Below are 25,743 nucleotides of genomic sequence, written 5' to 3'. Positions count from 1 at the left end.
AGATAGAGAGAGGGAGAGGGAGAGAGAGAGAGAGAGAGAGAGAGAGAGAGAGAGAGAGAGAGAGAGAGAGAGAGAGAGAGAGAGATATGGAGTGAGGGGGAGAGAGAGGGATTGAGAGAGAGACAGAGAGAGACAGAGACAGAGACAGAGACAGAGAGAGAGAGAGTGAGAGAGAGAGAGAGAGAGACACACACACACACATACACACACAGTGGCATGTTAACTCTGCTATGTCTGTTTACAGCTATTGTTGCTTTCCACTCCTGAAACAGATTTTCAGAGGGAACGTCGACAACAACGCACCCTCTGCCAATTCCTTCACCCCACCCATCGAGGCCCAGTATGTGCGCATTTACCCTCAAGTCTGCAGGAGGCACTGCACCTTGCGCATGGAGCTCCTCGGATGTGAACTGACAGGTGGGTCCAACAAGGCAACGCTAAAAGGCCCCCCCATATACTCAAATTTGAATTGAAATAGCTGACAAACAGCCGGCAAATCGCAGCCACTATGTTGTAGCCTGTCAAATGGCCGTGTTCTACAGCAGTTCCACAGCCTATGTGAACACACCAATTTCAACATTGTTTTAAGTGTGCCGGGGTCTAAAGTGTCACTTTGCCTAGATGTTGTGTGAATGAGTCACCCTTTGAAAAACACCCAATATGATGGATGTTATTTCTGTTTTGTCACCATGGTTACCACTTCCTATTGCAGTGTTGGCAAGAAAAGTGTGATTTTAATGTGGTTTGATTCTTGATGTTATAGTCCTTTAGCTAGCTCAGAGCTGCTCCCTACTAGGTGGTGTCTTCAAAATGTTGGCCGCACAGCACTGGCATGTCTTTTGTGTTGTGCTCATATTGATTTTTTGCTTTGATTGTTTTCTGTACTCCCCTGGACGTCAAGTTGAATAAAAACGATACATGACTCAATGTAAAATGTAATTGTCAACAAAGCTGCTTTAAAGTAAGCAATTTTTTTTTCTTGCTGTAAAAGATGGCCCATTTAGTGATTACAGAGTAATTAAGAGCTGACTAAGGAGAAGGAAGGGGTTTAAACCATAACAAATGGTTAGACACACTTGGAACCCAAATGAGTGTACAGAAGCCCAACATCGACAGACCTGCATAGTCTTTTTATCAACGTGCAAGCCAGCTCATGTGTTTTGTTGGGATGTTTTGGCTCTAGGCTGCTCTGAGCCAATGGGAATGAAGTCAGGCCACATCCAGGACTACCAGATCACCGCCTCCAGCATGTTCAGGACACTCAACATGGACATGTTCACCTGGGAGCCCGGCAAAGCCAGGCTGGACAAGCAGGGAAAGGTCAACGCCTGGACAGCAGGACGCAGTGACCAGTCACAGTGGCTTCAGGTATTGAACCGACCAATGTTCTATAATCAGTGTCATCTTTAACAGACGATAGACAGAAGGGTGGTGGAAAGACACAGATACATGCACTTGGTTTGTCTTTTATAAACCTCTTACCTTGCAGTCATTGTGTGAATATTTGCATGCAAATAAATATTTGCGTGTGTATATTTGCATGCAAATACAAGAAGCAAGGTTTGAAGCATCTGATATTTCTCAATGCAAAACAAGGTCAGTTTAAATAAACATTTCTAAAAGGAAGTACATTCCTCCTAGGTATTAGATAATTGGTTTGATAGCGGAGCGGTCGGGAACTATAAAAGAAGAAATAGAAAAAGAAGAGAACAGACATCTGTGTCTTCTTCTGGCCTTGTGTAAACACACCCACATTCCCTCAGCTGTTGGATCACATTTAGTGGCGTTATCTACCGTGAGACTGGCCGGCGCCCTGCAAAGATAACAGCCGCCATTTAAAGTCACATCCTTAATTGATTTGTTTTCATTGCTAGAATGATGTCTAAAATGTGTCCTGAAAAGGCCAAGCCAAGAGAAAGAGAAGCTTGTCTGTTGGACAGTTTAACAGTTTATTTTTGTTATAAATATTTTGCAGGAATTGGTATGCCAGCAAGGTATAAAATATGACTATACTGCCGTGTGATTCACTTTTCCCTAGTGATACCCCCTGTTTGTCGAAATGTGCCAATCAGAGTGTTTAAGTACCTGGCTACCCTAGCTCATCAAGCCCTATTCAATCCAAACCCTTAGGTACTTAAATGTGGCAGGCGTGGGTAATCTAGAAACAATTTGTACTCAAGTGACTTATTTTAAGCACTCATTAATTATTATCAATCATTATTCGTACTTCGGGAGAAACTAGTTTATCGAGGGGTCATCTTCTCTAGTCTCTCTTAATTTCATTGCCCGAAAAGTCTCTGGTCTAATTAGAAATTTGGTCAATAATGTTCCCCAGACAGAGCGAGAAACAGATGCCATCTGCAATAATGATGATTACACCACAAAATCACAGCATGGTTTTTCAATCAGTATTCCTCTCCGTAGAAAGGTCACCCTCCACCAACATCCGCCTTGTATCTACGTTGCTCCTTGCTTTCTGGTAGAGACCCCACACTGTTAGCAAAAATACACGCATAGACATAGAGGGTCATCCTACACCGACGTGTGACCTGAAAATCTGCTGCTATTTGCTTTAAAGTTGAGATCCAACACTGTTTAACCAAATACAGACATAGGAAATCTGATGCGGCTCATCCTAAGTGAAATCAGAGACCTGCGTTCTCTGCTCCATGGGCCTCCCAGCCTCACCGAGCCTTTTTGGCGTTGCTCAGCATGAACACGACATCACTCCTTGGCTGCACGTCCCGTCTGGACGTTGGTCGATTTGGGCCGGGCTTCCAGTCAGATATACTGTTAATACTACTGGGGTGAGGAGGGTCAGATATCAAGGAGCTCAGATTACTAAATTGATTGCTATGGGTAGAGGCTAAGTTGTGTGTACTCTTACAACACGCTGTGGGTGGTGGAGGGTTGATATCGGAGTGATGCAATGGCCTCCAAGGCTTTGATCCTTCAGATAGGACGGTACTATGGTTTTAGGAAAGGGAAACAATGTTTATTCAAATTTATTCTTAATATCCCATTCACATGTGTTGCTATGGGGAATAATTAATTCTCTTGACTTTTGAGCACACTTGAAACCTGATATATTAATGAAATTGACAAGACCTAATGACAATTTAAGTACACCAATTAATCATGACAACGGCCTTGCCGCGCCTTCTAATTGTATCAAGGTAAGAGAAGAAGTAGAGAGAAAAAATACTTATACAACTTCATATCTAGGCTTTAAACATTTAAAATTTCATGATAAACCTAGGGCACCCCATTTCATTTAGATGAATGCAGGGTGTAATCATTGTGGTTCTCATCTATGTTGTTTCATTGAAGCAAAAGCAAGGCGTGGTCAACATATTACCAGCCAATCACCCATTTAAAATGAATGGAAAATATTAATTGTATATATATATATATATATATATATATATATATATATATATATATATATATATATATATACACACTAATGCAAATTTCCTAGTAGTGCCACCGATGGCCAGAACACATGCCACAATGGTTATCCAAACAAGCTCACAAAGCTGCCTTTTGTTTCACTCCAGATTATGCTAATTTACTCTTTTATCCATCTGTTTTCTAACCATTATTAGCACACCCGACTCACTTTGAAGGGTGTTGTTTTATTATGTATCAAATGACTCCTCTAATCCAATGGTTGTGGTTAAGTAGTGACAACACTTCCAAAATTAAAGCGTGTCAACACCACAAAATTGCACATGTCTCGAGTGGTGTCCGACCCACCACCATCCTCGCCTGGGGGGGGGACGGACGGACGGACGGACGGTGGGGGGGACTCTGCATTACACAAAAGCAGAGTCAATCAGAATCTCTAAAGATGCTTTCAAGATGAACTCCTAGGCTGTCGGGGGGAACAGCCAAGTGTTCCAGCTGGCAGACTCTGATTGGCTAATTATGGACATTAAGGTGTCCACGGACTGATGGGAATTTGCCAGTCAGGCTTTAGGTGCTTTCTAATTACAATGTTCAGAGAGGTTCTGTAAAGCAAAATACACCATGGACTCTTCTTCTGGTTAGGATTTGAAGTGTTTTTGCTTTTCTTTTGTTTGCATGAATGAACACAGTTTGTTTAACTTGACAACAAACGCATGAGTTGGTTGGAAACACTTAACATGCCAGCTTTAGATAACATTGTTAATGGTGTGCTTTGTTGAGAAGAGGTTTGACACCATAGATTTGTTGATGAATAGTTCAATAAAAGCATCACTCTTATAACTGTCAGTTGCAGCAAATGTTCCCTCTGTATTTATGAACGATATGTCAAAGTATGTTTACCTTTTTTGTTCTCATAAACAATGCAGATTTGAATTTCAATTCAAACTTTAGATTGACAAAACAATCCCTTCAGCCAGGTGGTCCGTGGCCAAAACCAAATGTCTTTCATCAGACAAAACAGAATTTAAGATTTGTTTTGGTTCATTCCTTAAAAGCTCATAAATCTCCCTGGATAAACAGGGGGCTTGAAAGACGATCTTTAAGATCCTGAAGTTCAACTTTCATTCTTTTTCAGAAGGTAAAGAATGTGGTTCCCTAAGATGTGCTGTGATAAATACATTTATCTTCCTGACTCCTGATATAGATCGACATTAATATCTTTACAAATACCTTTTTTTGAGTGCATCAGAGAATGATTTGAAGGGTTTCAAATTCTGCGATTTAATCTGTATATTTCAGATTTATACTTCGTTTATGTTATAGAATTATGTATGTTTAATAATAAGACTAAAGCCCCAGTAAATGCATGTGTATTGTCAGCAGATTTTTATTTGCCTTGTGTTACTTGCTATTGCTATCATATGGGGAGTAGAGGAGACCAGCCATAATTTGAGATCGGGGCCTGTTAACAGGAGATTAATATGCCAATTTATCCATTTCAAATACGGCACTGGTGACGACCGACCCACTTCTTCCTAATCAAAAGAATTAGCTGGGCCTTTGTTCGCTGTGGAGCACAGCTTTCATTTGTCCCATCGCAACTCTTGTCTCTTCTTGACTGCTAATTCAGAGACAATAAAGCTTGCGTCCTTCATAAGAGCAGCAGAGGCCTTAAGAGAGAGAGCGACATAGAAAGTGATGGGGAATGAGGTAGAGGAGGAGATGAGGGGAGAGAATAGCATAAAGGAGTTAAGGGGGATTGTGATCAACTTGAGTAAGAATGATCAGGGGGAGATTTTGGAAACAAGGGAATAGTAATGGCTGGCAATGTCTTACGCAGGAATTGCAAGGATAATGTAAAGTTAATTTAGAAGGACTCAATGGTGTGATGTTTGATTGATCTGCAGGACCGCCCCCCCCCCCCTCACACCCCACCCCCTGCTATTATAAATGTTTAGGCAAACATGCGTTTAACAGCCCTCGGATCACATTTGGAATTTTGAAATGCACTGATATTCAGGCTTCTGTTATAATTTGCCATAATGTGTCTTATTACCATTATGAAACAATGGACAGCTAGAACAAATAAGAGCTGTTTGTTGGAGTGAAACCTTGCTGTTTTCCTTCTAATCAAGAGAGAATCATGCAGCTGTTTTACTGTTAACACTTTCGTCCAAAGTAGAAAGCAATATGAAATACATTGGAAAGGGCTTTTCTGTATAATGTCCTTCTAGTCTGTCGTTGTTCTACCATGTTTTATTGAAGCTGTGGGTACAAATCTGTGTATTTTTTCATAAATTTTCGCAGCAAGCAATTAATTACTTTTCTACATGATTGACTAGTAAACCAATGTTTTAAGAACATTTAATATGATTCAAACAACATTCTTAAAGTGTCCAATAATATTCTTGAAAGGAGGACCAGGCTCATAAAAGATAAAGTAAACTGCAACTTTCATTAAAGTAAGTTGCTTTACTCAGTTTCATTCACTTTCCCTGCAGCTAACATGCTGATTCAATTAGCCTTTAAATTAAGTTTCTTAGGGAACGGCGAAACCACCAGCTTTTGCATTCAAATGGAGGCTTTTAAGATGGCTCTATATCCACTATAATATTAAAGACTGGGTTTGAATTCAACGTTTACTACGTTGAATTCATGTGATGCTGCTCTCATCTTTTCATTATGTGGGAAAACCATCTTATCTGTTCCTTTTTTTATTTCTCTCTTTCCCCATTGCACCCCAATTATCTCGCTCCATCTCTCTCTCTCGCTCTCCGGTGCTCTCTCTCTGTCCTTCCTTTCTATTAACCCCATTTACTCCATCAAGTCTGACACAGGAGGCATACATCAACTTTATCAGGGAATGATTGCTTCATGGGTTTCCAACAGACCAAGCTAGAATCTTGGCTGCTTCTTAGGGAAATTCCAAATGTTATCTTGGTCTACATGAGATTGACATAAACTTGGACTACAAGGCTTGATTCCACACATACATTGATATGTATTATGTTTGAAGAATTGCATCTTTTCCTCATGGAACATTTTATATATATTTATATATATATATAATCTGTGCGACGTATTAATTCAACCATTTTGAACTGGCGTTGCAAATGTGATCACAATGAACATCTCCTTTTTGGAATAAAGGGGCATCGGAATGATCGTTTTTGGGTTGGTAGTATTGGTTTTGTGGTCATGGTCATAGTAATCAATCGTAATAATGGGAAAACATTGTGTTTGTGAGAGGAATTCTCACACTGCCAAAGCATTTCTCAGGCAAGACTTGGCAGTTTTCGTTAGCCTTGGTTACGGTATATTTATGTGGATTTAGAATTTTTCATCGCCAACAAAACGTCCCAGGATGCATTCTGATAGGGCTGATACCTGCCAATACAAGGTCATCGATTACAGCCCCCAATCGTTCAGTCAATATTTCTACACAAAAGGTAAATTATAATTAATAAAAAGGATCCTCCTGACCTAAAATAAGAGCCTAGCTAAAAAGCAATCAAAGCTCCTGACATGCGTGACCATTGGAGCTCCGGTGGGGCTGTAATGCACATGAACTGTATAAAACACTGATTGAAACTAAGTTTTGATATTTGGAAATGATCTTGAAAAAATTATGTATTCACGTCAACATGGTCTTGTCATACACCCTGGGAAAATGAATCCCTGTGCTTCTTTCTTTGACAGTTTAGATATTTTTCCATGTCAATTTCATGTCACTGGACTGTATGATTGGCTGTCTATACTTTGTAATTTGTGCACAAACCAGACTGGTGACGTCACCGGCTGTATGTAAATCCGGTATGGGGGCGCCCTTCCGCCAAAGGAGTTAATTTGTTAAAAAACAGTTGCTCAATGCTGACAACTAAAACAGTAGACACACAAACGACATTGACCTTCATGTCCTTTTTTGTTTCAGTAACACTTTAAAAGTCTTCTGGCAGGTGAAAACCTCCCTGCAATCCATCATTTGGGTTATTTTGATGGCACCATCTTGTTAAAGCATAGCTGAGTGTGTGTGCTGTTTTCTCTAAGAGCTAAATTAAAAAAGAGAAGTCCCTGAGGAGTAGATGACATTTAGTCTAAATTAAATTACTTTCCAGTCAGATGGGCTCTTCCAAAGATGATCCATACTCTGCCTTAAAGATTGAAGATTGCCCTGAAGATTATGAATATAGACCAAAGAGTTGCATCATTCTTGCCTGTTTTTCTTAACTGGGAGGAAACAGCACAAATGAGATTATAGAGAGAAAACCATTAGCTGATTAGTCAACGACTAGGCAAGACTTTGTTGAGAAATATCAGCCAAGGACATGCGTCTATATTGAATCATTCCCTGTTATCTTATCCATCTTGATAAGAGGATCACCCAGTCTGACACACTAATCTATGTTGCCTTGAATAAGCGACTATAACCCTACAAGTCAAAGTGAAATTACATTGCGATTGTGAAATCCCTCAACATCACCAGTGCGGGAGCAATTTCCATGAAACGTTGAGCAGCCTCTCTCTCTCTCTCTCTCTCTCTCTCTCTCTCTCTCTCTCTCTCTCTCTCTCTCTGTCTCTTTATGTCTACTACAGACATGCCGGGCTGTGCGAATGATGCCCTCCTCTTCTCCATAATGCCCCCAAATAATCCCCCGTGGTTGATTCAGACTGTGTCTCCTTTCGCTATGGTCGACTCCCTTTGTAGCTCTGTTTGCTCCAACCTAGTCTCCACATAAGGAAGTTGTGCGATTGTGTTCACGCATGCATGCTCCTAAGTGGCCTATTTGCATTCCAGGTGGATCTGTGCTGCACGCATTCTTCGTTAATTTAATCCCAAGGAAGGTTGTGTTCGACTAGGATGAGAAACGATGAAGAGCTTAATTGCCATTTCTTCTGATAGTTGATGTGCACAAAACATCTATACACCTGTCTGGTTGAGATCACAGAGGCCTCAGAGTATTCTCATGTGTGAGTTTATTGTTCATTGAGTTGAACACACGGCTGTCTCTTATAGCGAAATATGTTTGCTAATGCACATAAATCAGACATGTTACAAGGTAAGCAAAGCATCAAACTTGTTTTGAAGTATAACTACCAGATCCATATATATATATATAGATATAGGGATGTAGATGGGAAAAGCTGAAAGAAAAAAGCATAGGGGCTTTAGAGCATGCAGGGCACCAGTACCAAGGAACTAATAATGAATTGCTAAAAGATGATGGTTGCCAGCACAGGATATTTTGTTGTAACAATATAATGCATGTTGCACAAATATTTTTTTCCTCCAGTGAAATGGAGAAAAAACAAAATCAAACCACGCACCGACGCCGGTTAGTTAAATCAGTTATAGGAATCAGTTTGACCAATCTGTGTTCCTCTTTCTCTATTAGTATTTCTCCTTCTTTTTTTTCCAAATATTTTTGGACATGACTAAATTGGCCCATTTAAGGCTTTTTTCAACCCACTTAAGCTTCTAGGAGAAATCTCAATAGAAAAAAAACGTGAAACTATTGCTCTAATTCGATCATCCCAGCAGCAGGGGCCATTCAACTATCTTTATATGAATATATATATGACGATAAATATTTGGTCATTGAGTTGAACATACGGCTGTTCCTTATAGTGCCAGATGTTTGCTAATGCACACAAATCATACATGTTTCAAGGTAAGCAAAGCATCAAACTTTTTCTGAAGTATAACTACCAGATCTATATATACAGTATATAGATATATGGATGTGGATAGGTTAAGCTGAAAGAGGTACAGTTGTGTATATATATATATATATATATATATATATATATATATATATATATAAGCAATAGACAGTAGCACTAGCTGTCACACGACTGGGGAGGACGAGTCGATCACATAAACAGGGGAGCCAAGAGATCACAAAAGTGTAGCCTGGGTGGTTAGGCACATAATGCTGCATCATTACAAAGGTCATAAAATAACTTTCATTGTCAAACCAATGAAAAAGAAAAAAACAAGAGAATACCGCCACCACAACAACCATAATAAACAAAGTAATAAGTCCCCAATGGAAAATAAATAGGTACTTGTTGTTGTCCGATGACGGGGATGAGAGAAAAGGAAAAATATGTGATTTTCAGAGCCCAATATGAGGAAGATTAGGGAGAAGCAAGGTGATCACATTTAACCAAATTGAAAATAATGTGTTTTTCTTTGTTTGTATGCATCATGACCGTTAGGAGTACAGTTGTTTACAAATCCCTCAGAAAATAATGTTGAAATGTTTAATGTTTATCACACATTTAATTTTAACACAACACAATGTAGTGGAATCTTGAAGACCTTAACTTACGGTCCAAATGTACGCTGAAGACACATCGAGTACGAGCATACGCTTCAAAGCCGGTCAAACCGCAGCCGCTGTCAAGCAAAGTTACCACCTATAAGCCTTATTCTGAAGCAGGAAAACCCCAGGATATTTACATAATCTCAATCTTTAAATAGAAAATAACTACATAAATATAGCAAACTATTGTAAACATCCATTGTAGCATTGGTTGGTATGTAGCCTCATAGCATGATCTGCTATTTAAACCTTGCCGTCTATTTGTATACTGCACTTGAATATAATGACAGTTGGATAGCTTATTTTTACTGATCGTATTTACTGTATACAGTTTTATTCAGAATATTTTCACTGCAGTGTTGACATTTTGATCCTTTCGCTTTATTTTTATATATATATATATATATGTATATTTGTGTTTCCCATTGAAAGATATGTAACAAAGAAAGCCAGAGTGTCAAAATAAGGGACTTTCATCCCAAAACTTCAGATGCAAGATGTTAACCCTGCTCTATTGCTGGAATGCTTTGAAGCTCCCTAAAGAACATTCTTTGCTATATTATCTCACTGTGGATACATACTGTGAGAGGAATTCTCACAGCTTCCTCCGTCCTGTATGGCCATTGTAGCATGGATATATTTCCTACTTGCTCGGTGCAAGCAAGCAACGGCTACTGATATCCTTTCAAACCACTGTAGTCTGATGTTCTATTTTTCCCTGAATACAGGCGGGTCGGAGAGAAGTCAGGGTAGACGAAGTTGCACTTTGAACGTTATAAAAAATGAGACACGAGGTCCCTGTGTACATCGAGGATAGCATCTTTGTGTATGTGTATGTTTTTGTGTGTGTGCGCACGAGTGTGTGTGTTCCAGATAGGTGCATTCCCATCGCTTGTGTGTTTGTTTTTGCGAGTGTAATTTTATGTGGGGCTGCCTCGGACAGAATTCTTGCATATACACCACAATACTCATACACACACTATTATACTCCTTTTACATGTATGTATGAGACTGTATAGTCTTATACACTCTCAGTCTTATAGTATGTTAGAGGGTATAGTAGTGTATGTGAGAGAATAGTAGTGTATGTGAGAGAGTATAGTCGTGTACGTGAGAGAGTATAGTAGTGTATGTGAGAGAGTATAGTTGGGTTTCTGAGAGAGTATAGTAGTGAATGTGAGAGAGAATAGTAGTGTATGTGAGGGAGAATAGTAGTGTATGTGCGAGAGTATAGTAGTGTTAGAGAGTATAGTAGTGTATGTGAGAGTACAGTTGTTTATGCAAGAGAATATAGTAGTGTGTGTGAGAGAGAATAGTATTGTGTGTGAGAGAGTTTGACTGAAATGGAAGTGAGTTTGTTTCCTCAGTTCCTGATTGGCTGACAAAAGAGGCGGTAGCTTCTGGAGAGCTCAAAATTCTGCGCCGTCATTTCACTCTTGAATCTCCAGCGATGTTGTTATGCTGCGTTTGCACCAAAAAAGGATTTTGTCGCTTGTTCTCGTGGCCATCTGAGTTTGAGAGAGGCTTCCTCTTGTGAACGCCAATTCATTCTCAACCATGGCCGGTCTCTACGTGTTGTGGAAGTACCAGAGACGTCAGAAAAAACGACACAGTCGTTTAGGATACATAATATCAGCCGTTCTATAAAATATTCGAATCTAGAAACCTCCGGGAACTCCGGCGTGAGTCCAGGAGCTCTATATCTAAATAATATATGAAGATATAATATATGATATAGAAATCTTTATAATATAATATTGTAGCGTCACAGGGTTTGGGAGAGGGGGGCGGGCCTTAGTGGGGGAGCTCTCGTTAGCGGTGGTATCTAATAAATCGCTGGCTAAGCAATGCTTCATTCACTGTCTCTTCCGTGGTCATTACAATTTAACCACGGCATGGAGGAGAAGTTTGCGGTGTTGTTGATGTTTGCAGACTACCGGGAGTTCAGCTCCGGGGGCCGGCGGGACCTCCTGCACCTCCTCGCCGGAGGAGCTCCGGGAGTCCGCAAACGTCAACAATCCCTTTCTCCTCCATTGCGTGGTTCAATCTGGACTTCAGATTGATGTGGAAGGACCAGAGACGTCCGAGAACCCGACGCAGTCGTGAAGATTCATGATATCATCCGGAGGCGCAGCTTTTGGCCGTTATATCATATATTATATTATATCGATAGATAGAGCTCCAGCTCTCTCACACATTCTGCTATAGTCTCTTGCATTAACAACCATACTATCTCACACACACTACTATATTCTCTTGCATAAACATATATACTCTCTCACATACACTAGTATACTCTCTCACATACACTACTATACTCTCTCACATACACTACTATACACTCTCACATACACTACTATACACTCTCACATACACTACTATACACTCTCATACATACATGTTAAAGGAGTATAATAGTGTGTGTGCATGAGTATACTGGTGTATATGCGAGATTACAATAGTGTGTGTAAAACCAAGTATGAATTCTGTCCCAGGCGGCCCCTCATATAATTGCGATCGTTACTGTATCATAAAAGGGGGGGGGGATTACAATTGCTTTGTTAATGCTCACAATACTCTAAGAAAATATACAAACACAGAACAACACGCGTTTGTACATTGTCTTCCCATAGGCTATGAAGTGGGTCAGGGTATTTGAGCAGTGTAGATTAAACGTGTCTTCAACGCACAATTAAATTAGCACAGCTGAAGGGAGAATGTCAGCTGGAAGTCTTTTCCTGGGGGGGCTTCTCATTGTATTTGTACTTATGTTATCCACGGGCATGGCTACTTCCGATGCAGACACTGGGGACCTACACACCCATTCTATTTTTTAATGAGCACATGAAGGGGTTTTCTCCAGTGTATAGGGTGTATGGCGTATACAGTACGCTGCCTCCAGGCGTGACACATGACGATGGGGCTTATTAGTATGCCTTCCACGCCCTACTGATTCACAACAGAGTGCTAGGCTTTTTACAATTATTTTGTTATCTCATGTAACAAAAAAAGGCAAAAATAGCCCATAAAACAAACTCCCTGAATGCTTTCACAGAGACAGGCCACGGGTTGGCACAGACACACACGCACACACGCACACACACACACACACACACACACACACACACACACACACACACACACACACACACACACACACACACACAGCACACCCCTCTGTTGCACCTAGGCCCACTGCTTCTGCATGAAGTAATGGGCTTTGGGTTGTGATGAAAAAGAGTAAGAGGACAAACAGGGGGGGGGGGGGGGGGGGGCAGAGGCCCCTACTCTAAGAAGCTTATCGCAGGCCTCTAATTCAGTTACGGCCATCAAGGCAAGAGGAGCTTGCGACGCTATGGGCCAGTCGTATTCTTTGACCGCTACCTGTAACAGCAATTACAGGTTCCCCCCTCCAAGCAAAGCCTTTGTTTTGGTGTCAGACTTGACTGCTTGGCTACAATGAGATTACCCGGCGCTCAGCGTTTGGAGGGTAATCAAAGCCTCCCTGCGCGAGATGTCGCGGCCCTCTCCATGCCCAGGCTGCTGCCCTGGAGCGGCGGCCATTTTCACACTTATTATTCATGATAGCCTTGTACTCACACAGGGCTTTTATTGTTATAATGCATTAAACCGGATGAAACACGAGCACATATATACAAATAGGCACAGCTCCAAATGTTGACATCGCCTCTCTCACTTATTTAGACACTTTAATGTGTAGAACCTTGTTGCGCACTGATAACTTCAAGGTGTTTTCCTGTTAGCAGGAATTTTTAAGTGAGGGTAAACAACACACAAGGTTTCAGTACCCTGCTCCCCCCTTCACAGCTGGGGCGTGGGAATCCTCAAATAGAAGGGTCCTGCATTGATAAATGTGGGACTTTTGTACATGTGCACTGCCCTCTGTGTTATGAGAGCAGGGACAGTTAAAGTGGACATTGCTGTGGCAACCCACTAGTGAAGAGCCTGTGAGCAAATACATTGGTGTCATGGTGTGCTGATGCATTGTAAACAAATCTAATGGTGGTGTTTTTGTGGTGGTACACATGTTATAGCGGGCAATGATTTGTTGAGATAATTAGGGACACCATGTTTCCTACTCGGTTTATTTGGTCTCGCTGGGCAGTGTTTGGTCTTGTGCTGCGTTCAAGCGCGCTAGGCTATAACCAGGTCAATTAGTAAGATGTATGGGAGACTCCTTGATGATCTGGTTTCAGCAAAATGAATGCAAGCGAAAATGATGCAATTATTTTATTCATGACTATTATTTTGTTATGTTGAACTTGAACTCACCCTTTCTATCTAAGTCGGCATAAGCAATGACAGCGTCCGTGGTATTTGGGGTTCATTATTATATGTTGACAGTAAAGCAATAAAACACAAGTAAATAAAATCAAAATAGATATTCTTCTACATATTATTTTCCTCCCTTTTGATTATTTGTAACCGCTAATAAAAAACACAATTCCCCATAATAGATTCATTCTCACTTATGAAAGATGAATCCTGTAATTTGGTCTGTGCAACTCTCTTGATCTGCCGTTGAAATATGCAAAGAAATAATGCTGCCCTAGATTTTCCATGTTAGCACCAAAGTGCCTTACATTTGTATTTGTCTGCCTAATATATAAACGATTTGTAGTTGTTCAGCAATGTTGATTCAAATGCATTATTCATCCGGCGTAATTATGGCCCGGGAAAAACATTGACTTATATATGGATATACTGGTGGACATGTTGTATCCTGTTTGGTTGAAAGAGTGAGCTCGGTACAGTAAGTGTATGTAACACATATTTATTAGACGGTTGCGAGGCGGAGACTCTAAATAATGATGCCTTGTTGCACAGTGAATTGTCAATACAAGTAACAGCCTGTGCTTTGACTGCCCCGTGAAAGAGTGTTGTAAGTCGTTTGCAACCATTGAGAATGCATAAAAAATTGACCCAAATGGAGGTGTCTGAGTTGGAAGCTGCTGCCACCTGCGTTTGCTGTTATTTTTTGCTGAGCCAAGGTTGTGGGCTAAGCCTTGTTGTTCAATTCCCTGTAAATAATTGAATGCGACTTCTCACAGCCAATGTCTTTATAAATCTTTTGAAGACATTCATCGTGAAAAATTTAGGAATCTGCCACTTTGAACCCTAAGCTTTGAAGGGAAAAACAAGTGTGTTTCCTTTTCACAGTTTTCTCTCTCTCTCTCCTTACATTTAGGTTGACATGCTGCTACCGACAAAGATCACGGGCGTCATCACCCAGGGAGCCAAAGACTTTGGCCACGTCCAGTTTGTTGGCTCGTACAAAGTGGCCTACAGCAACGACGGTGAGAGGTGGACTGTGTACCAAGATCAAAAGCAGGGCAAGGATAAGGTAAGGTGCCCTCCAACCTTATATCTATCCTATTAAACAACAACGCTGCTGATAATTTCACTCAAGTCACAAAAATAAGAGATTGGCAGCATTTGATTGAGTGGTTAGCAATGCAGGGCGGCAATCACAGAACAACAGTGAAAGGTAAAGTCGTGCGGAAACATTTTGACTAGTGTACGACACGCCATGTGGGATGTCAGTACCTCCTTATCGTTCAGACGTGTTTGCATGTCCTGAACGGAGAAAAGGGATACGTTTTTCGATGTCGTGTTGTCTCTTTTTACCCACAAATTACCCAAACTGGTTATTTGCTTATGGGTTTGGAATGGAATGTTAGATATGATGGGTTCTACTTGAATTGAAATTATATTTCTGGCAATACTTACAGATTAAAAATACGAACGAGAGAGAGGTCATGCCACTGCACGTTATCATACAATTAAAAGTTTTTCTAGTTTTGGCTGTCAACGTAACCAAATAAGTAATGTGGTGGCTGTTTCTTTATTTTGTGTTTTGTATCTATTTATTTAAGAAAAACAAACTGTACTTGTTTGAGTTTGATTGGTTTTTCATGGATGATGGACTTGATTTTAATTACTTTCCCGACTTGGATGATTTTCAGAAGGGTGCACATCACACTTTGTCATAGCACATTCAAATCCTGCTTTTAACCCTCAAATGCCGATAAATTACCAGTTCTTTACCAGTGCCCTGGGAAATGTTGCATCATAAGCTCATTATTTTACCCCAGATAATCTTTCGATACCTGCAAGTAGCTTAATCAGTATATGTTTCAGTCCAGGAAACCCAATTCTGGGTTCAGGACAGGGAAGATAGAGCCAACATTATTGGATTAAGATAAAATTATCATGCCCAAAGAACAAATGATTTGAAAAAGATTTAACCGTTTTTATATTTCCCTTCCTTCTTTTGTTTGTTTCAATCATTACATTTCTATGTTGTTACATTTTATTCCAAGCAACTTCATCAAATCCAATCATTCTAATGGAACAAGGGCACGAGATTGCGACTGCTTTGGGCGCACATGCTCCTGCAATTGTTTCTGTGTAAATTAAAAATAGAACTGGGAGCATTTGTGCGAGTGCAATTACTTTTCTTATTTCTCAGTACAATCGCTAGTTAGTCCACTCAGTATGTGCCTTCTAGAGAATGATGTACCTATTTCTTTAATTCTTTGTCGGCACATTTGTCTGTGCATTAAATGAAACATGTTTAAATTAAAAAAACAAACTTGTTCACAATAGCAATTAACCGGTATTTAGTTATTTGTTGCTACTTACTTGGTAGCACCAGGGCAGCTGAGTCACTGTCAGGAATATCATTTGAGGTACTAAAAGCATTATCCCAGATTTCAAAGCTTCTCAGGACTAGAGGGCATGATTAGCATGTTGTTTGTAGGTGTCAGTCACTGCTTCCCCAGACTGGGCCAAGGGGGCTGGTAAGATAGATGGGACTCTTCAAGGTGTGTTCCCATCCTCAGACAGCCCTAAACATTAGTGCTTGAGGACATGTTTGGCTGTTAGACTCTAGAGGCACTGCAACGAAAAGTGTGTGTGTGTGTGTGTGTGTGTGTGTGTGTGTGTGTGTGTGTGTGTGTGTGTGTGTGTGTGTGTGTGTGTGTGTGTGTGTGTGTGTGTGTGTGTTTAGATTCATGCTTGTATGTCTGTCTTGTGACATATATGTGTATGCATTTGTTTGTGTTTGTGTGGAACGGGTAGGTGGGTGGATTTGTGCATTTGTTTTGCATAAGTAGGTTTGTGTGTTGTATGATGTGCGTGTAGTAGGTTTGTGCGTTTGTGGGTTTTATATGTATGTGTGTTGTGTGCACGAGTGTGCACATGTGCAGTATGTGTGTGTGTGTGTGTGTGTGTGTGTGTGTGTGTGTGTGTGTGTGTGTGTGTGTGTGTGTGTGTGTGTGTGTGTGTGTGTGTGTGTGTGTGTCTGTGTGTGTGTCTGTGAGTATGTATGCACATGTGCAGTATGTCTGTCTGTGTGTGTGTGTGTGTGTGTGTGTGTGTGTGTGTGTGTGTGTGTCTGTGTGTCTGTGTACAAGTGTGTATGTATGCACATGTGCAGTATGTCTGTGTGTGTGTGTGTGTGTGTGTGTGTGTGTGTGTGTGTGTGTGTGTGTGTGTGTGTGTGTGTGTGTGTGTGTGTGTGTGTGTGTGTGTGTGTGTGTGTGTGTTACGTTGATGCGCTTTGGTAAAGGCCTCCAAGTATTCTCCTCAGCCTCTCCCCTCAGCTGCTGTGTGGCAGACGCATCCAGCAGGAGGATTTAGTTTGAGAGAGGGGCTTTGGCAGAATACAGATGACCTTCCACACACACACACACTGTGGTGCACACTTAATAACAATATGATATCGCTATCAAAATGTGTGGTATGGTGTGATATGCAGTTTTTGTCATGTGGCCGGAGAAAAAACACCTGCGTATTCAGAAGTCTTTCAGATATTCTCAAATTCTCAAATTCTATTAAGTTATAAACTAAGATCGAATCTGTAATGCAGACTCGCTTATGTAGGGATCACCACAGCAGAGCTTGATTTGTGGGTTGCTAACAGTGATTCCCGAGTGGGGCGTAAAAACCAAAATTCCTCAGTACATAAACTGAACATCGGGGTAGAAGGGAAATGCAGCCAAGAGCCCCACATTAGTTTTTCCCAAAATGTCTGAATCAGAAGTGTATTTCACATTTCTGTGGTCATTGAAACATGTATAATATGAGCTTTGATTTGTGATCAAATATTCCACGCCTTAGTAACTTGTAGTCAATAGCCCAGCACCTCTCATGGTTTACTGGATATCAACGTTCACTCAGGGAAATCAAGCGCAAAAGTCATTGATTCAAGTTTAATGGAGCTCTATCCGGGTGTCACAGGGTTAATTAGCCATTAGAAGTGGCAATTCTCACCAGGTTAAAGGTCAAAAGAGTCCAAATCCGAGGTAAATAAAAGCGGAGTCACGATTAGCCGGTAATAGATGTGGTTTCCTCCCTTACAACTTCAGTCAAGGTAAAAGCAGCGTCGGCGGGCCTGAAACAAGCCCACTCCCAGAGTTTGGATTAATGTTGACCATTTGTCGTCACTTGAAAAAAGGAAAAAAACGGATCTGATCTCCCCCGTGGCCGACGCACCACGGATGACTTCACTCAGAGGGGGAGGTCTGAGCCAAGATTGCCTCGTATGACTTGGTCTCGTCCCGGAGCAGCGAGGGCAGAGGGTATATAGATCGGGGAGAAGTGCCCTATTGGCCTCCTCCTCAGGATTAAATAATGGAGTGTATGGCTAGCGGTGCGTCGCCGGGACCCCCCCACCCCGCCCCCCTCTAGTGCATCCCTGGGTAATGGCTGCCCTTGACTCTTCTGGTCTGGAAAATCAATGTTTGGCAACGGATTTAAGAGTTCCTTGGTCAGGCAAAGTGCTCAACGGGTTCTGAGTCGTTCGATTGCCGCTGTGCCTGAGAAAAGGGGCCCATCCGCACGCCACCCAGGACATGAGAAGATGCTGTGGAGTTTACTGGAGCACAAGGAGCTTTCCAAACGGCTTAGGGGTTGACTCCACGAGGAGATTTAACAAAGGGTATTAATGGAGAATTATGCTGTGTGAAGACCCTGCGCTATGCGATGGCATAAGCTGCAGTGTTGTTGATTCTGAGTGTAGTTCAACCTAAAGGGGACTTCAAGTGAGAACTGATGATCATTATATTGTAAACAGGATGTGTCATACAAACGCCTATATACGTGTGGGCTGTCACGCACAAGTATTCAACTTGCAATTCTTTTTACTTTGGGGTAGTGAATCACCGATGTGAAAAACAGAATCCACATGACATTATGTTCATTTATTTTGTTGAAAATACATTTTGGTATTTGCTTTTGTCCGTTTCAGTTCAGTTCAAGCATTGCTGGTGTACCTATGATCAGATCACAGGGACCAGTTGTGAGGATACTCTCCCAGTCCTCACCTATCTACACTTTATTTTTATTGCTTTGTTGTGTTTTGTGAGCAGAAAGGGCTTCTCATCTCTTGTTCCAGATGGTTTATTGTGAACAGATAGCTGCCAAGAGTGAAGGTCCCTCGACAGTAGGGAAGGCAGAGAGATTCTTGTCATATTTCAATCAGCCTGAGCTTTTTATGGTCTGCCTGCCCTTCCTTTTATACAGTAGCTCTATTGTGTGCTATATGCCGTCCTTACTGTTGTGGCTACCCAACTCCTGGTAAATTCACAAATGCCGTTTCTCATCCGAGGTGACATGGGCGTTTGGTGGTTTGAATCATATCAAGCAGAGAGGAATGTGTCGTTGTAAACGATACAGAATGTTCCCAGGATACACAACATCAGTTTTTAGAAAGAAATACGAGTGAATTTAATGGTTCATTATGCAGGAAAACCTTAAACTGTTTTTAGGAGTCTTTTGACTTCATACATTTGTTTATTTAATAATATTTGAGGCACAAATAAATTGATTATTTAAGATTATTATGAACTGTGTAGACGTTGACATTTGTTCTGAATGCAGTGCTTGAATTACATATTACATATTCCAAATAGTTCATTTTACAACTACAAACATACACAAAATTCCATCTGAAGTAGGTTCTCAAGTAGGTTGAATTAATCTATAAAAAAAAAACACTGTTTGCAACCACAGCAGTAATAGGGGGGTTCACTCTTGCATTTACCGTGGTCAATATTTGATGTAACGATGTGTCTCCACTCTGCTAAAAATCTGCTCTAATAAGCATTCCAAGTCTGTACATAACACACAGAGAGCACAGCGATAATGAGGGAAAAGGCACAGAGTGGGAGGTGAAATGGTGGCTGAGGGGCAAAGAGCTCTGGGATGCATTGATTTTATAAGCGTGAGGATGTCTTTGGCTGCGGGAGAAACATTATGTATGAGGATGGATGTAGGATGATAAGCAGAGGAGGTCTCGCTTGCATTGAACAGGTGTGACATAAATATAAATAATGCATCTGGCAGATCCTGCCATTATTGACCATTATTAAATAGGGTTGAACTGAACACGAGTATATACGAGGGTGGTTGCATATTTATTTCTAGGCTTTTCATTTGACCTATAATGATTTCCTATGAGGCCAACATCAGTGACATGGCACTCACAGGGGATCGTTATGGGTGATAATGATCCCCTATGACTGCCAATAGAAGGACCAAAGACAACAGTGTTTTTTGTGCATCTCCTGTTCACAAGAAGGTGTCTCTCTACTAGCAAACGGTAGATGCATACAATCAGCAGCCGTATATATCCATCTATTCCTGGAGCACCCGCTGATCTCCTCTGGTAGACTGGTCTAGACAGCAGCAGTAGATCATTTTCCATTTGAGCCTAGACCTTTGAACGGACCACCGTCTGCCCTGCCATAGGATTAGAGGCTGGGAGCGGCCTCACCCAGGGATAAAAGATCATCTTAGTTGTCAGGGGAGCAGCAGCAGGCCCTGGTCTAGTGGAAAAAAGAAAGTTGTTTAAAGAATTTCAAAAATCAATCATCAAAGTGACATGCCACCAGTCAAAGAGACTCAAACATGAGTTATATGGTCACATTTCTTGGCAATGCGTTAGAAGAAATGTGTGCAGGCGATGGATAGATACAGTATCTGACTGAGTGATACTGGGAGTTACAGCCGTCAACGGGAGATGAAATCAAAGAGCAATCTATCACTTTGTATCATCTCCGAATCACAAGTCAGGATAAAAGACTCAAACCGTGCGGGACGACTTTTTGAACAAAAAGGCTAAAGACCTAATTCCGGGCCAAACCGGGTAATAGATCGATTGTGTCAAAGGTCTAAAGAAAACACTCAAATGGAACAGTGACCAGCACCAACGGCCAAGAGGTCAAGAAAGGCTTTTGAAAGTGTAGTCTCAGTGGGGTGTAGAGATTGAAACCTGACTGAAATATATGAAATATAGAAAAGCATCTACAGTATAATCACTTACTGTTAAAAATATATATTTTTTCCTGGTTTATTTTATAGACAGGAACACTTTGAAATGAGTCTGTAATTATTGTTATTAATTATTCACAATAGATGTTTAAAAGGGCGATTATACTTTCTAACTTCTGGTGTCATAGTAACAACACATCCCCGGGTGTGAACCCCAAAATATTTTATGTTGCTTGCTTCACTATTTAGTTATTGAAGATATGGGTTTCTATCATCCGATAGAAACCCAATCAACTTTTAAATTCAACTTATGAACACACGTACCTGCTTCTATTGACTGATATTGTTCTTCAAATGAATGGGTCTTCCTTCATTTGTCAATCAGCAAATTCAATCCAAATGTCAAACGTTAGAAACAGAGACCTTTTTTACCTCGATCAAGATTTATTAATTCTCTGGTATTAATGTGTCTGTCTGCCTCTTTGTCAGACTTAACAAGATAACTAGACCCACATGCTGCTTGCGCAAATGGACCAATGTTAATTGATAGACTAAAGGCTGGTGGTTGTTTTCATGCTGATGTTTAATAAAGAGAAGGTTGTTACAAGGCCCTTAGTGATCGCCCCGAGCTGTTTGGCTTTGCAAGATTTAAAAAAATAGGTGTTTAACACCATAATCAAAGAACTCATGAGATTTATTTATAATTAATTTAGTTATATTTAGTATTACTTTTCCATATTACTGCCATTATAATTATAATAATAATTGTTTGATAAGAGTACTTTGAAATTAAAAAACTTTTTGCGATTCCTTAAGTGTGTCAGTTAAAAAAAACATTCTCCACTATTCTATATGACTTCTTTGTTTCGTGCTATAATCCTAAATTGCTCATTTGGGTAAACAGGTGATTTGCCAAAGTCTTCAAAGTATTACTTTTAAGATGTGTTTGATTGCAAAACTCTTGCAATGTTAAATAATCTGCAGAATTTAGATCACTATCTTCAGATGGAGTCATCTTGCGCTCTATTCATAGAGAAACATAAGGCCTACCCTAATGCATTGTAAATATAATCTTACTAGCTGAGCTACACATGCACAGTACACAGCTACCTCCCAAGAGGTGGGAAGGAAACAAACTGTTGCATCTGGGATTTTAATAATAACTGATTGCTTATTTTTAAATGTCATCAAATACCTGATACCTTGAATTGAAAAAAACATATGCGTGATGTTACTCGTTACAACAAAAAAGTAAGTTGAGTAGTCTTACTCCCCAGGATGCAAGTCCCACTCCCCAGTGTGCATTATTTCAGTGATCAACTCTATATTAATAAGTTTACTGCAACTTTTCACACATCTGTAGTGTGGAAGAGACGCTAAAGGTGATGATGAACATAACACTCAATATTTTTGGTGATATTGTGTTTAATGAACCGTTTCCTTTCTGTTTATTTGTTCCGTAGGTTTTCCAAGGAAACTTTGACAACGACACACACAGAAAAAATGTGATAGACCCACCCATCTACGCTCGCCTTCTCCGGATCCTTCCCTGGTCATGGTACGGCAGAATCACTATGCGTGCAGAGATACTCGGATGCACAGAGGAAGACTGATCCCAGGCCCCATCCAGCCCCTTTACCCGATTCCCCTGCCCTCACACGCCCCTTTACCCCCTGCTATACTGGTGCATCCCAGCCAGTGTTTCAATATGAACTGTGCAACCTGTACAAAGAAATTGATTTACAATGATTTTTTTCAAGAATACGTGTTCAGTGGTGGTGGGTTGCTGTTTGTTTTTTGTTGTTTTTGTACAATTATTTAAACCTGCCCCTGTTACACTTGTCTTCTGATTGTTGTTGTTTTTTTAGTTTTTCATTTGGTTAGTTAACTTTTTTATTCAACTATGTCGTCACATAATCAACCACTGTTTAGATACGCTGCCATGTAAGCTATTGTACAGCGATTTGAACAAATACAAATTAAAAATGATGCATCGGACATACTCTTTATTTCTTGAACTATGCTTAAAACCATCATACGTTCATATCCGTGTTGTGAAATATACAGTATAAAAAATGTATTTAATTTGCAAAAGACACTTGTTCAAGCCATCCCGTCACCATGAAATGACACCACTGACATCACAACATCAAAACGAAACAATTGAAATGCTCTTGTATATTATGTAAAACACTAAGGAATTGCATGGTTCATAAATTATAAATTATAGATGTATATTATGATGGGAAGAAAGAAGAAGAAATCCATCCCCTTAAGAGCAATGGCTTTTATTTAGGGACTTATTTTTATGTGCATTTTTTCACTCACTGAATGATATGTCGGGACAGTTTAAACCCTACAGTGAAGATTCCCAGGCTCGCTGTCTCTAGTTGAAGTGTGTTTGTACTATCAGTGTGGGATTCCATGTTGTTTCATTTGTAACTAGCTAACTGGTATGATAATGCCTTGTCTGGAATATTTTGAACCAGTTTGTCACGTCTTATTGTCTCTTCAATACCATTTCTTGTTTTGATAAAACGATCTATGTTCAATTTGAAACGCTCAGGATTGTCATATAGATTCCCTTAAAATGTAGTTTTATTTTGCTTTTTTTAGAGCCTGCCTGCAAAACCAATGTGCAGATAAATGTGCAACTACAAATACCTATACACATATGCATTTGTTCTGCTACGATACAAATTGTAAAAAGTATTTTGTATTCTTTTGTATCATTTAGGCTGGACATCCCTTTATTGTAAAATAATTTGAGAAGCAAATAAATGAGCTATAGTCAAAAATTTACTGAAAAAATTAACCAAAACATAAATATACAAAACCTACAAGTGGGAGAGAATGGTATCGTCTAGAGTCTAGATGTCAACTAATGTATTCAAACTTTCAAATGATGTCAGATTAAACTATGTGAACCTTCAAATCATTTTAACACAAGTCTCAACAATTAGAAATACATTCATTTAAGATCAGTGTTTAATTCATCTACATTAGCAGATGCTTAATGAAACATAATCCACATTGTACCTTTTTGTATTTATTTAATAATCACAATTTGCAACGCAGACAAGGCAATATTTGGGCCACATAAAATATGTATGTACTATAACTAACATCTCAATCTGTAACATGAAAATGTTTATCTATAATGGTATTCTGATTAACTATCACATGATTATTGTCATGGAAATTATGACACGATTACCGAATTTACCCAGAAATTTAGATACCAAAAGAGAGATTTATGACTATTCTAGACCGAGAGGTTTATCACTAGTCCAATCATTGGGTGGGATAGCTTGGTAATATTCACTCAGATTATGTTACTGAACTCATGTTTTGCTAAACAAAAAGGTAGTGTACATAACCAATGTAAAAATGTTTGTGGTGTAGATTGATGTTCTTCAGTCTTTGGCACAGTATACTGTAAACATCAGTTAAGAAAAAACATTTGTATGGGCATATTTGGAAGATACATTTTCTATCTTATCTGTGGACATTTCCTAAAAGGAAATGCCTTGAGTTAAAGTTAAAGTCCTACCATCTCATTACCATTATTATTTTGTCTACAATTTATTATAGAAACTTGCTGCCTGTGAACAATTCACAGAGGAGAATTATTAACAACCATTGACAAGGTCTGCATGATGTAAGGACTTTATATATATATATATATATATATATATATATATATATATATATATATATATATATATATATATATATATATATATATATATATATATATATACACTAGGTGAGGAGGTTCACAGGCACTTTATGTTCTTGTTGTCATTGGTCGTCTTGTGTGTTGAGAAGCTTCATATTTCTGCAAATGAGGGATGTAAGAATCTGTTCATTCTGTGTCTCCCCATTAAATGTTCATATTTCATTTGACATATCCTTTGTTCAAGTGACAACCACTATTTAGAAAATGTACAGATAATGTCCTGGTTAAGTCCAAACCTGAAAATCGGATTCTGTGTACAGGCGAAAAAAATGATGTTGCTTCAAACATGTTTCAGTTTGACTAATAAAAACATATCTGTGAATTTCTCTGTTTGGATCACGTTATTCTAAAGAAGATAGACAGAAGCACGTTCAGAAATATACTTTTTATGGACATTGGGACATTTCTCTCATATCTCAATTATCTTTTTTGTCTTGTATACCTTTCAAATGCCAAGTAAAAAAAAGAAACCATTGTTGAATATGTGAAGGCTGAAAGCTTCACAACAAAATAAATAACATGATTTAGCTGTTATTGCTGATGTCAACATCTAATTCAACTCTCAGTAAAGTGGTGAGATCTAATTCAAGTCATGGCATATTTGGCCGTATTGATCTTTCGTGTGAACATATGAAAAGGTCCATGAGCTCAGATCTAAAGCCGTGAGCTTGGTGAAATCGTATACGCTCTTGTTTTAGTCTGCCCTTTGTTCCCTGCTCTCATATATACATGAACCCGGGATTATTTGATACACAAAACCCAGAATAAACTGGAACCAGAGCTGCATATACCAAAAATATATAATCTTCATTGACCTAAGACATTAGTCAAATCAACGCTTAATAGACAAACAAACAACGTATACAATGATGGGCTAGACTGCACTCAGAGAGGTTAGTCTTGAGAGATAATCGTGACAAAATATGTGGACAAATTATGAGTAAGGGACCTCCACAGACACTAAAT

The 25,743-nt window shown here is 39.8% G+C and overlaps 1 protein-coding gene across 2 annotated transcripts in view; it reads left to right on the top strand.

Annotated features, from left to right (window-relative positions):
- The window catches only part of LOC115545642 (EGF-like repeat and discoidin I-like domain-containing protein 3), an 83,157-nt gene extending 58,058 nt beyond the window's left edge, over window positions 1-25,099 (top strand). For both annotated transcript variants that reach the window (XM_030358997.1, XM_030358996.1), the window contains exons 7-10: window positions 273-417; window positions 1,184-1,368; window positions 14,947-15,102; window positions 22,499-25,099. In XM_030358997.1, the coding sequence (XP_030214857.1) occupies window positions 273-417; window positions 1,184-1,368; window positions 14,947-15,102; window positions 22,499-22,648 (636 nt within the window). In that variant the 3' untranslated portion in view covers window positions 22,649-25,099. The remainder of the gene's footprint in view (window positions 1-272; window positions 418-1,183; window positions 1,369-14,946; window positions 15,103-22,498) is intronic.
- The last annotated feature ends 644 nt before the right edge of the window (window positions 25,100-25,743 follow it).

This window comes from Gadus morhua, chromosome 6 (genome assembly GCF_902167405.1).
Source record: "Gadus morhua chromosome 6, gadMor3.0, whole genome shotgun sequence".
NCBI lineage: Eukaryota > Metazoa > Chordata > Actinopteri > Gadiformes > Gadidae > Gadus > Gadus morhua.
Note: the sequence above shows the minus strand (reverse complement) of the source record. Positions and strands in the feature narration are given on the sequence as shown.